The sequence below is a fragment of the Lissotriton vulgaris genome, chromosome 9 (genome assembly GCF_964263255.1).
Source record: "Lissotriton vulgaris chromosome 9, aLisVul1.2, whole genome shotgun sequence".
NCBI lineage: Eukaryota > Metazoa > Chordata > Amphibia > Caudata > Salamandridae > Lissotriton > Lissotriton vulgaris.
This window is the reverse complement of record NC_141697.1, coordinates 134374678-134386795: the sequence shown is the minus strand read 5'-3', so window position 1 is coordinate 134386795 and position 12118 is coordinate 134374678. Positions and strand designations below refer to the sequence as shown.

The following is a 12118-nucleotide window of genomic DNA, read 5'->3' as shown; positions in this document are numbered from 1 at the left end:
GTATTGTATGCTTCCAAGGCACACATATACCAAGCTCATATACACTACTTCTGTGCTGCACAGTACTTCACACCAAACCGATGTAGGCCAAGGAGCAGTAGAACTTTAAAATGAGTGAGCCTTAAGCCCTCACTCCAGTTACACAGATTAACAAGCATTGGCATAGCCAATAGGTCTCACCTTTGAGAGATTTTAAGCTATTAGCATTGTAAATGACAATGCCTTTTATTTATGTTTCAAAAACCAAAACATAAATAAAAGGCATTGTCATTTACAATGGCAATAGCTCAAACTTGTGTACATGTGAGACCTATTGCAAATGCCTAATGTAAATGCGTTTTAAATTTTATTTTTCTGATTTACACATAAGCCGACAGTTTACTTCAGCTGGTTAGCATTGTCTTTTAGCTGTTATTTTTTTTTTTTAATACAGCAACAAGAATCTGTGGCGAATGTTGCACTTTATAAATAACAGCATAGGTAGCATGACACTAAAAACACGCTTGCAGGAAACAAAGCCACAGTGTGTATGCTTTACGAGAAGAATCCGTGTTGGTTGAGGTAATAGTAACCATGAAAGTTGTACAATTTGGCAACAGCTTTAATTGGTCCTATTTCTACATAAGTAAATACAGTATTTATTTATTTATTTATTTTTAGTGTATCTTATATAGCGCACGGCTACCCCAACGGGGTGTTCCGGCGCTTGCATTGGGAACCCGTCCTGGCTTTTCCCTGTGAGATAACCCGTACTGGGCATCCTCAAGGTGAAAGCCAGGCATCCCGCCGCGAGGGCCGTAGTGGAGATTAAGCAAGCTGTTGCCCAGAGTTGCAGAGTGTGAACCCGTGATTCGAGTAGGCACCGAAGTGAGAATTATCGAGTCCATGGACACTTGGGCTCAGACCCTGCCACGTCGGGAACTGTTTGTTGAACGCCAACAACGCAAACCGCTCCACACCCGACCAAACTTTATCCCAGAACAAAAGGTTATCAGTCATGCTTAACTAAGTACGCATTTTGTGACAATATGTTTTACAGCTGTCTCAGAATGTGAAAAATGCTAAAATCAAGATTTATTTACAGAGAATAGCCTTGCTGGTTCGTTTGCGGTTATTTCCGAGTTGTCGGTCTGCTAATAGCTCTCCCTTGGAACAGATTTTGTTCTAGGCCGCATGAAAAGGCGAAACTTCGCTGTCGCTGGGCGAGTATTGTGTGCCTGGCTCGGCCAAATGCCTGTGTGCTGCTGGGACTCTAATTATCGTATCGCTGATACTTCTGCTGAACTGAAGCTTAGAACAAGCGCGGTCCGCGGTCCCTCAAGTGAAACCAGACCGCGCTACAAAGATCAAAAAAAGAAAAGTGGGAGGGGTGCAAACATGGAGCGCAGACTGCTAACTAGTAACCTGATCCACGACGAGGGAAGAATGTGTCTGCCAGCCTGCATGCCTCTGCTTGCTCTCGAGTGCAAAACGCCGTGGGAGTGAACATTTAAAGAAGAGGTGGGACATGCACCCGCCTTTGGCCATTTGCGTGCTTTCGTTATTGAAAGACACACGCAAAGGCCAATCAGATGTGTGGGAGGAGTCCGACCCACACAGAAAAGTTTTGAGCCCTCACAAGAAGACTCCCATAGAACAGCGCATGCGCGCTGCGCTAGGCTCGACCTAAAAAGGACCTTTTCACTCCTACTGATCACTACACGGTATGCCCCCACCACACCCCTTGCGCTGCTTTACTCCTGGTAAAGGCAGTAGCCTTCCGGTAGCACTTTGGGCACCCATTCCGGTCAAACTATACTGTACCCTGTGAGGCCTATGCCATGGAGCATGTTAGACCTGGCATCTTTTAGCATGGTTTCCCCTGATGTTTTGCCTTCTCATCTCCTATTTTTGACTGTGCTAAAAATTGTTTTTGCTGGCTTTAGGACTCTAGCACTCGTCAGCTGTGTGTAAGTGCTCAGAGTGCATGTGCTGGGTCTAAAATGTAATGGCAGTTGGTTTCTCCATGATTGGCATATTTGATTTACTGGTAAGTCCCTAGTACAGTGCACTGCATGTGCCCAGTCCTGCAAATTAAATGCTATTAGTGGGCCTATAGCACTGATTGTGCCGCCCACATAAGTAGCCCTTCAAACCAGTCTTGGGCTTGCCACTGCAGAGCCTATGTGTGTGCAGTTTAACCTGCCATGTTGATCTGGCAAAATAAACCTAATGCCAGGCCTAAACCTTCCTTTTAAATACAGATGTCACCTCTAAGGTAGGCCCTGGGTAGCCCCTTGAGAACGGTGCAGTGTTTCTATAAGGTAGGACATGTGTGCTTTGAGTTTTACATGTCCTGGTAGTGGAAAACCGCTAAATTCATTTTTCACAACAGAAAAGGCTATCTCTCCCATGGTAAGGATTTGTGCTGCCTTGTAAAACTTTACAAGTGTAACTTCCAATTAGGAAAAGATAGGAAAAGTAAGTTTGGTGTCTCTAGACTCACAATTTAAAAACACATATTTTAGTGAAGTTGTTTTTTAAATTGCTGGTCTGAAAATTGCACTTTTAGAAAGATTACATTTTCTTACTTTAACCATTTGGTAAATCTGCCTCTCTCTGTAATACACATCTGGGCTTGGTGACAAATTGGAGTTGTACATTCACTCTAGAGAGTCACACATAAAGGGAGAAGAGGTGTGCCGTGCATAACCTGATGGTCCATCACCAGACTGATGGGTCTTCCTGAGCTAGAGTGAGGAGCTGATACTTGCACCTGAATACGGCTGTGCCTGTCCCCATACAAAGAGTTGCATACCCCTGTATTGTGTCTAGAGACAGGGCTAGGAATAGCCCAAATATGCCGCAACCTGGGGTTTAGGTCCCACAGAGGCCTACAGATTGCTAAAACACGACACCCACCCGCCCATAGTGTTTGCAGTTACCCGTTTCCTAAACTCAATGTGGCATCGACGCAGGGGTCTCTTAGAAAATGTGGCTAGATAAACACTAGTGCTAATGCTCCAATTCACTGATTAGTGATCTGATTCGTGTGTTTTAGTTTTCTTTCTATACAGTTGTACAACTGCCAGCCAATGTAGCTGCAAGATTCAAATATAAAAAATATTTTTCTATGATTGTGATGTAATAACCACATGTATTTTAAAAAGGTACCCCCCGTACAGTCATGTGATGTAATTTTTTACTAGCTTGTATTTTTAGTGTTTTTAGATGAAGTGTTTGTACTCTTGGGGTAAGATCGATCAGTACTTATTAGGAAAAAACTCTGATATTATTTTAACTTGTATTTTTTCATGAAATTAATTACCAAGCATGTACTGGACAAAGATGATTTATCTGTAATGTAACTGTACATATTCCATTGTCTTTTATTCTGTGCTTTTATGGTCGTGACCGAAATAAAGTTATTGATTGATTGTTACTACGGAGGAAGTACACCTCTGTCAAAATATCACCAAGGCGAAAGCAAAAGAAATTGCAGTGCTTACAGGTAAGTGAGCATGTTGTGTGTGAGGGGTGGTGAAACGAAGGTGCAATGAAGTGCATTCAGAATTGAGTGAGAAAAGGGTGCTGAAGAGGAAAGAGATAAGGGGTAAAAATTTACATATAGAAGAGATAGAGAGAAAAAGGGTGTACTTGTTTAAAATAAACTGAATATAGCCACAGCTAATGAGATTCTCTGAAGACCACTACCCTTTCCACAGGACTCATATTTCCCTATACTAATGCACCACCAATCCTGTTTGGGTTCTGGAGTAGCGTGCTACGGGCTGAAAAGCTCTTTGATGCATCTTTAGGGGTACCAAGCACTATATAAATGCAAACCCTTCCCTCTGCTATCCCTTTTCAATCCAAATAACAGACTCCGCCACTCTTAATTTCCCTATACTATTTCATCACCAATCATTTTAGGGCTCGAAATTAAAATGCCGTAGAAACAAAAACAGAAAGCTAGTCAATAAATCAGAAGCAGAAAATGATCTAGACAACGAAGCTTCTAAGCACGACAAAGGGCATAAACCAACTCAAACTTGAGTGTTTCAAGTAACTTGAAGACAAGAAGTTCTAAAATGCGAGTGACGCATTGGCGTCGCCGCCACTCACGCCACTGCCCAATGGGAGCGCGAGTGATCTGAAAGTGGGCGTATCAAGTCTAGGTTTGAACTGCGGGCGGGCTACAGCGTGATTGGATGAAAGGTGACGTCGGAAAATGTCGCGGGTCACCAGGCGAGCGTTAGGCATCGAGCGTATCAAGAAAGAACAACTCGCGGCGCAGCAGGAGTTCCAGCAGCAGAAGGAAGAGTGCGAGAGCGCAGCGTCTCAGTCCACGATATGTGGCCGCTACAGGCTCCGCGACCTTCTGGTATTTCAGTGCAAGCAGTGCTACACGGTGCTGGGCGACTCTCTGCAAATGTGCGGCCAGGACGAGAAACTTGACTGCGTCATCTGTTTGCGTGAGTTAGACTGGGCGGGGTCAGTGGGAGAGGGAGGAGCTTTGTAGAATGGGGCGTGTCATAGGGCTGCAGAGTCGAGTTTAGTAGTGATGGAGGTGGGCAAGCTAATTAGCAAATGAAGCAGACCGAGGGATCCGAGTAAGAGCCTATTCACGATTGTGGCCCTGAAAATATGAGTTATGTAATCATACAACAAACTTCGTAAAATATGATAAAGTATCTTAAAAAAAAAAACTTATGGAAGCTTTGACATCAATAGGGCACATTAAAGCTCTGCACTGAGAAGTACTTATTAAAAGTGATAGATTGGTACAACTTGTATTATAAGCTCACATATTTACAAGTGTGGTCATAGCCGATAATGGAAAAAAAGTTTTAATGAAATAACGTTGTATCTTATGTCTTCCTGCTGCTCAGCTAGAATGCATGTGTTGTGGAATGTTGGATGAATGGAATGTTAGAGGTTTGTGTATGTCAGTTGGGTGAGGGCTGAGCAGCAGGACAGCTGCTCCTGATGGGGGATTCTTCTTTCTATCTTGTAACTTAACATCTTAACTTAATAAAGTAGCTTGAATAATTTATCTTGAAGTATCCATCTCCTTTCTGAATACATCAAACATATTTGCCCAGGGTCAAACAATTTAAGCGGGGGAACAGCTTTTTATCAAGGTATTATGGTTTCACCCTACAAACCAGCCAGTGAATGGCATCCGTTTGTCTGACCTGTTAGTGCTTTGTTTTTACCTCTTTGTGCGCTCTTTTTTGACATTTTTAAAATACAACGAAAAATCAACAATGCGTTGTTGATGGGTACTGACCAGGAGATTAAGTGATTTCCCCTGGATCACAGGATGTCAAGCCTGGTTCCCGAGTTCCACAGTCGACGGAGGGTGGCAGGCAGAAGCCACATGAAAGCTCAGCTCGTTATTGGCTCGAGGTTCCAGGAAGACCTCCCCAGGGCTTTTGGCTCGAACCTTCAGTGGCTCGCCCACCTTTAGGTAGTAGTGACGTGTGTAGCGTTGGAGAGTCAGGCATGTGTTCGAGAGTTACTGCAATTATTCGGCAATGAAGGGACACTGCATATAAGACCGAGCTTTAGAACAGCAACATGTGTGCGCCAAATTTTGTAGCAAGAAGCAAACAATAGTTTATTTTTGTGAAGTGCTTGTCAGTCATTTTTCTTGGCATACGGACACTTTAATAACGTTTGATAATTTGTGGAAGAATAACTATTGTGTTAATATATGTAAGTAGTGGACAGTGATGCTATTATGTGGAAACTGCAGTGGGAGCACAAAGCATTGGTATTTTGGAGTCAGACTCGGGTACCAAGATTCTAGCGTGGAGACATGACACTGGCATGGGACTGCGTTTGACCTTGGAGGTTGATTTTAGATGTTATCCATACTAATACTAATACTAATAATATTATAAAGAGAGAGCCCAAACCTTTGAGGCGGGTAAGCTTCGAACTACAGCGCCAATCAGAACACCAGATACAGCATTGGAAAGGTGAGTATAAGCCGATGGACATAGGCTATACACCAGTCCAATATATACATTACAAGTGAAAAAGACCGTTTTGGGACAAAGTAGTCTGTTGTGGGCGTGGGCGTTCTGCTGTAAAGCAATGCTTGCGAAAAGCGTTCTGTGTGAGAATAACGCTCTGACACGTCTTGAAGTGGGCGTGCCGTTTAGCATTGTTGTGGGCGTGTGCCTTCAGAGACGCCGGAAGCATTGCGGAGAGGGGGAATAGCGTCCTTGGAGTTGTGGCGCTTGGCAGTGACGCTATGTAGGGCGTCTAAGTGCACCAAGGGAGTCTTTGGGGAGTGCGTGAACCTACTAAGGCACACACCCTCAGTGTGCATGCCAGGACTGATCAGGGGCGTCGGCAGGAGCGGACACACACGTTTGCATTCTGCGGAAAGGACAACAAACCGCAGAGCACACACTCACCTTCCGCGCAACAGAAAGAGGGTTTCTGAGCAGCCGCACAGGCAAGTCTCATTAAACAATAAATGCACTATGCCATGAACTTTTAAAAAAACTTTGCCTTGCCTATTCTAACCATTTAAGACATTATTTTTCGTACCTGGACAACGTCTGGACGGGCTGCTAGGAGCTAAATACAGTGACTTGATGGTGTGTAATGTTTACAACACTGGCTTTTTTGGTTGGTGTGCAGTCGATTATTACATTGACCAGGATACTACAGCCTGAAATGCGATGGCCATGGTTACGGGTACTTTGACATTGGGTAGTTTCTAAAGAACTTGTATGTATTATTTACATTCCATCATCAAAATAGTTTGTATATTAAACTATAAAAAACAAGCATTTGCAATGCAATAGGTCTCGCGTTTACACAAGTTTGAGCTATTGGCATTGTAAATGACAATGTCTTATATTTATGTTTAGGTTTTTAAAACAAAATAAAAGGCATTGTCATTTACAATGCCAATAGCTAAAAGTTGTGTAAAAGCGAGACCTATTGCATTGCAAATGCTTGTTTTGTTTGCAATTGTAATGGAAGCTTTTACACTGACGGGTAAAATCGCAGCATGTGGTATACAAACCACAACAAGCTGCTTTTAGCGGCTAATTGAGGACGCACAATAGATGGTGTGCTAGATTAGGTTAAGGAATTTGTCTCCTAGACAGCAAACAGTGCTGCAGGGCTCAAGACTGCTCTGTACAAGTATGTAGTTAGGCAAAGGTTTATCAGCTGGTGCGTTGGATATTACAGAGTGCAGCGGAGATGCTTTTATATCCATCCATTAAAAAGTACGTAGTGCTTTGTGAATGCCTTTTGTGAGAGTGCCTGTTTTATTATAAATATTTAGGGGATAATTAAGTTTTGCTTCCATGTATTTTAGAACTAGCTATTTTTTTATATAGGACAACGCTAATATTAGCTGAGCTTTAAGAATACTGCATATAAAGCGTATTAATTTGTGTTGTAGCTTTTTCTAGTGAAATAATAGCAAGCTCTAAAATGTGTTTTTTTAGAGACAGTTAAGGAATGTATTATTATTTATAGGCCGTACCCTGTGTAGTATATACAGCCTATTGTATACTGAGGAAGGAGAGAAATAATATCGCCTGAAACACATTTTTGTTGGTTTTATAAGCTGCTGCTCCTTACTGTGCCCCCAAACCCCCTCCTCACACAGGTATAACACATATTGGTAATGTTTGCAGTACATATAATTATAAATTAAAACCAAACCAAAAACAAATAACCAGCGTACCCGCAGAGCAAGAGCTGACTACACCACCTCATTTAGCATACGCGCAGTTATGAAGGCTTTGCACAGTAAAGTTTGCCCGCGAGATGGAAAGGTATTTACTCCAAATAGCAATGTCAATGGTAGTATACAGACACATACCGACTTAATATATGTTGGTTAACATGCATGCAGGCCTATAGCGGCTCTAACACCACATAACACCTTTCCGGTATTTGCGGTTAAAAAGGCAGAGAAACTGGCAGTTGTAAATGTAAGTAGTAGTATATAACGAGCTGGTTTATTTTTAACATTAATATAAATAGTGCTAAATGTGTATGGCACGGTGCTAAGATGTAATCTTCAACAATAACCTTAATAGTAATAGACACCAACTACGGAAAATAAGGTACATAAAGCGTATTGTAAGCAAAGGAGTATAATAATTAAAAGCCACACAGCAAAATAAAACGTTACGTGATGGTAGAGTGAATGTGCTAAGCAGTTTCAAAAAGTACATACTAAAAAGAAGAGTGTAAATAGTATAATGAAAGGGCTCTAAAATTGGGGAAAGTTTACACTACATAATAAAGTGGCATGCACTGCAGGTTGCTGTTCCATTTGTATAGGGTAGCAGACCTATACCAGTTATCAAATGCAAAACAACGAGATGGTAACAACCACATGAAGCTAAGATGCGTTCCAGCCTAGTTTTTTACAGCCTTTTAGCAGCTAATTCAGAGCGCACAATACTTGATGTGATACAGAAGATCACGAACATAGCCTCCGAAACAGCAGAAAAGGGCCGGAAGGTATAAGTCTGTGCTGACTGATTATAAAATCAAAGCCAAATCAGTGTTAGCAAATAGAAGGGGGCTGTAAGAATACGCCTAGTGATGGTGAAAGGGCGTGCATAGCTGTAGCTCACGTGGCATATAGTCATTAGACTGAATCTTCCACTTGTGCATGTACGAAGAAAGCAAGAGGCAAACTGATGGCAGACAGATGATGCCATTGATAAGAAGGCTGCTTCCCTGCTTTGTAAAGTACTTGTAAAAAAACACGCAGCATACGTCACCTGGAGCTAAAAAGAAAACAAGCTCTTGGCATTGCGTGGCAGGGGAGCAGGGGAGCGGCGTTCCTTTGAAGTCGGAAGGGTGGGAGGGGACCAACATATGGGGTGTGAGCGATAACTAAGGTAAGAGGGGGCGCAGGAAGTGAGGGCGAGCACGCGCTGGCGAAATTTCGAGCTTGAATGCCTCACATGCACTGGGCATAATCCGCATTCCAAAGCCCTCTTGGTAGAATTTATTAAAATGATCCCTCAACCATTGATGAGATTCTTGGTAACTTTGTTAGCACCCACCAGGGAGGCAAGTAGTCTCAACGAAGTCTAGGCTCCAACTGAACTTTACTTAACCCATAACATTCTTTCCCTGACATGTCGCATTCCTATCAGAGAATCCTCACTCTTTAAGGAGAAGGTACAACACATCTCCCTCATTATAATACACAAAATATAATACAATAAACGTAAATATAAGAGTGATAAAAAAATGAGCCAAAAAAACAAACGATGACAACAAAAAATGTTGCAGAATAAAAATGCAACAAGTCACTTTGAACAATAATCTTGTAAATACAAAGGAGGTCTTCTAGTTCTAGCGCTGCGGAAAGGAACATTCTGCGACAAATGATTAAAACATTTTTGTTTTACAAAACCATCAGAACTTGGAATTATAGAACCATCAGAATCATCCTCCTCTGCACACTTTTTTTTTTTTGTGAAAACCTTTATTGACATTTCAACCAAAGACAAGTATGGGCCTACAACCCCCGGGGCCGGCCGCTAAGCAATTAGAGTAACAGAAAGCAATTTTTGATCACATGCAGCACCTCGGGGAGCAGATTCTCCATGCTAGTATACGCTTGGCCACTGAACAGCACAATTAGGAAAACGGGATATAAAAGGTTTTCATTTTATAATATAAGATGGAAGGATCAGGTGCCGAACAATTTCCCAGCAGCGAAAAATGGCAGGCAGAATAGTAAACGTGTCAACAATAAACAGTAATCGATCAAGTCAATGGCGCTGAAACAGGAGGTTCAGGATGTGGGGGAATATCACGGTCAATTCGCGCCTGCAGTCCCCTGCCCTTAGACCCAGAGAACACCACGCAAATTGAGGCACAAATGAAAAAGCAGTGATTGATACCAAAGGAAACCCACAGCACTGACCCAAGAAAAGAAAAAGACAAAGAAGGATAAGAGAAGAAAAAAAGAGGCCATAGAAACAAATTAAAAACTAAAAATCCCCTCCCCCAACCCCCCACCCCGCACCCCTGCAGATGACTACGCCCCCCCCCCCCCCCCAGCAGTGTGCCTGTCGCCCAAGAACCAAACCCGAATTATAGAAGAAAAGGAGAAAGAAAGGAAACCCCACCTAACGGGGAAACGGAGGAGGGCAGTAGTCTATGTGCTCCCGGTCTCTCCCCCCCCGCCCTAACCAGGAGGGCCCCCCTAGGCCAACACGAATAAAGTTGTCCACTATACAAAAATACCCCGGGGGGGACCACCAACCCTCCGCCCCGGAAACCGTCTGTTAATGAGGCAGTCCCGTTACCAATAGATCCATCGTAAACAATTCAACCCGCAATCTCAGCCTTGGCCCCGTCTAACCAAGTTACCAAGTCCTTCGGATAAGAAAAGCCCCATCCCCGAAAAGACAAAGTTCACACAGAAGCAGCCGGAGCTTGAGTCGGCAAATGGGAGATGATTAGCAGATCCCAACGCACACGGCTTGCACCAATGATGTCCCTCCCCGTCTCCGAAGCCAAGCAGCGATCCATCCGCCATGTTGGGAGACCGACTGGGGAGGGGGTGCGACTCGTTCCGGTACAGATCAAAATGTGAGCCAACAGTGTCCAGGATGGGGGAAGCAGTGAAATGCTCCGATAGCTGTAGGACCGATGTTTCCGAGAACATAGAAGAGTCACCAATCTCAGCACACACGATGAGTACCATTTCTTCGGGGGCAGGCACAGCTTCCAGCACCGGGCCCAAACGCGCCTGTAGGGCTTCCACCAGGGAGCAAGTCGGCTGCCGGGTCTCAGAGAGCAAGTCAGAGCTTGCTACCGGTCCTATGATCCCATCTGTTGCCGTCCGCCAATGATTGACCTGGGCCCTAACCATCGCGTGAAGCGCCGCAAGTTCCGCCATTACCATCCGCAAGGAAGGGCCACATTGAGTCTGTTCCGCCAGGTTCCATACGGCCGCAGGCATAACGATCCCCATGGAGAGGCGCCCTCTCCGGGGCAGGATACGCCGGGGCAGAAACAAGCCGTGAGGGACGGGCCAGCAGTGCGCAGCAACGCGCGGCGGGACCTCTACCCCGGGGCACCAGCGGTGCTATTGCCGGGCCTCCGGGCCGGGCCTCCCGCGATGCAGCACCGCGCGTCACCCGTGCCTCACCTCAGGTACAGCTCCAGGCAGCAGATGGTTGCAAAGCAGTCCAGAGAAATTTTCAAAAGTTCCAGGGACCGGACCCAACCACCCTCAGCAGTCTGTTGTTGTTCACTTTGGACCCGGGTAGACCAGCAATCGAGGCCCCGGCTTCCAGTCTGGGTTAGGCCTCAAAACATTTTCGATGTTACTTCACCCCAGAACATCAGAAAAATTCAGTGAGCACACCATCGGGGTGCCGACTAGTTCACCCACACGTATCCGGGACTGCAGATCAGGATATTCGACAGGATAAGCGAGCGTAGGACGGGGATCAGCGGAGCCGGGAGACTATGCAGCCATCTTGGTTGGTGTCATAGCTCCTCCCCCCCTCCTCTGCACACTTTGATAACCGAGACATACTTCATACATCTCCCCCTGCAAGCATAATAACATTTTTCATAATCTTCACAATGTGCCTAGGCCCAAAGTACTTTGATTCACCTTTTGGTGACCATACTGCCTTCTTAATGAAAACAAGATCACCTACTTTCCATGAGATCTTCTTTGCTCCTTTTATATCAAACTTCCGCTTGTAGTTTTCCTGATAATTCTTCAACCTCCAATTATTGACCACACAACCTCTGTCCCTTACACACAACCACAAAGAATTCAATTTAGAACCAGCAACTCTTCCTTTCAATTTTTTAAAAGGTGAAAACCAGTCACACTATTAGGAGTGTTCCTGTGTGCCCACAATTTTTCCCTGAGAATCTGCTTTAGTGGAACCCTCATCTCTAAAGCAGTCTGGGCACAAGCTCTAATTAACCTGTTCATGCTTTCAACTAAACCGTTTGCCAGGGGGGCTTAAAGAGCAGTTCTTTGATGGGTGATGGATAAGTCACTCAAAAAATCAATCATCTCTTGCGAAGTGAATTTCACCCCATTATCAGAGACCAGAACATCAGGGACCCGTTCACAAGTAAAGGCATCCTT

At 44.3% G+C, this 12118-nt stretch overlaps 1 protein-coding gene across 2 annotated transcripts in view; it reads left to right on the top strand.

Annotated features, from left to right (window-relative positions):
- Positions 1–4172: 4172 nt before the first annotated feature.
- The window catches only part of OIP5 (Opa interacting protein 5), a 170737-nt gene continuing 162791 nt past the window's right edge, over positions 4173–12118 (top strand). For both annotated transcript variants that reach the window (XM_086936582.1, XM_086936583.1), the window contains exon 1: positions 4173–4454. In XM_086936582.1, the coding sequence (XP_086792708.1) occupies positions 4211–4454 (244 nt within the window). In that variant the 5' untranslated portion in view covers positions 4173–4210. The remainder of the gene's footprint in view (positions 4455–12118) is intronic.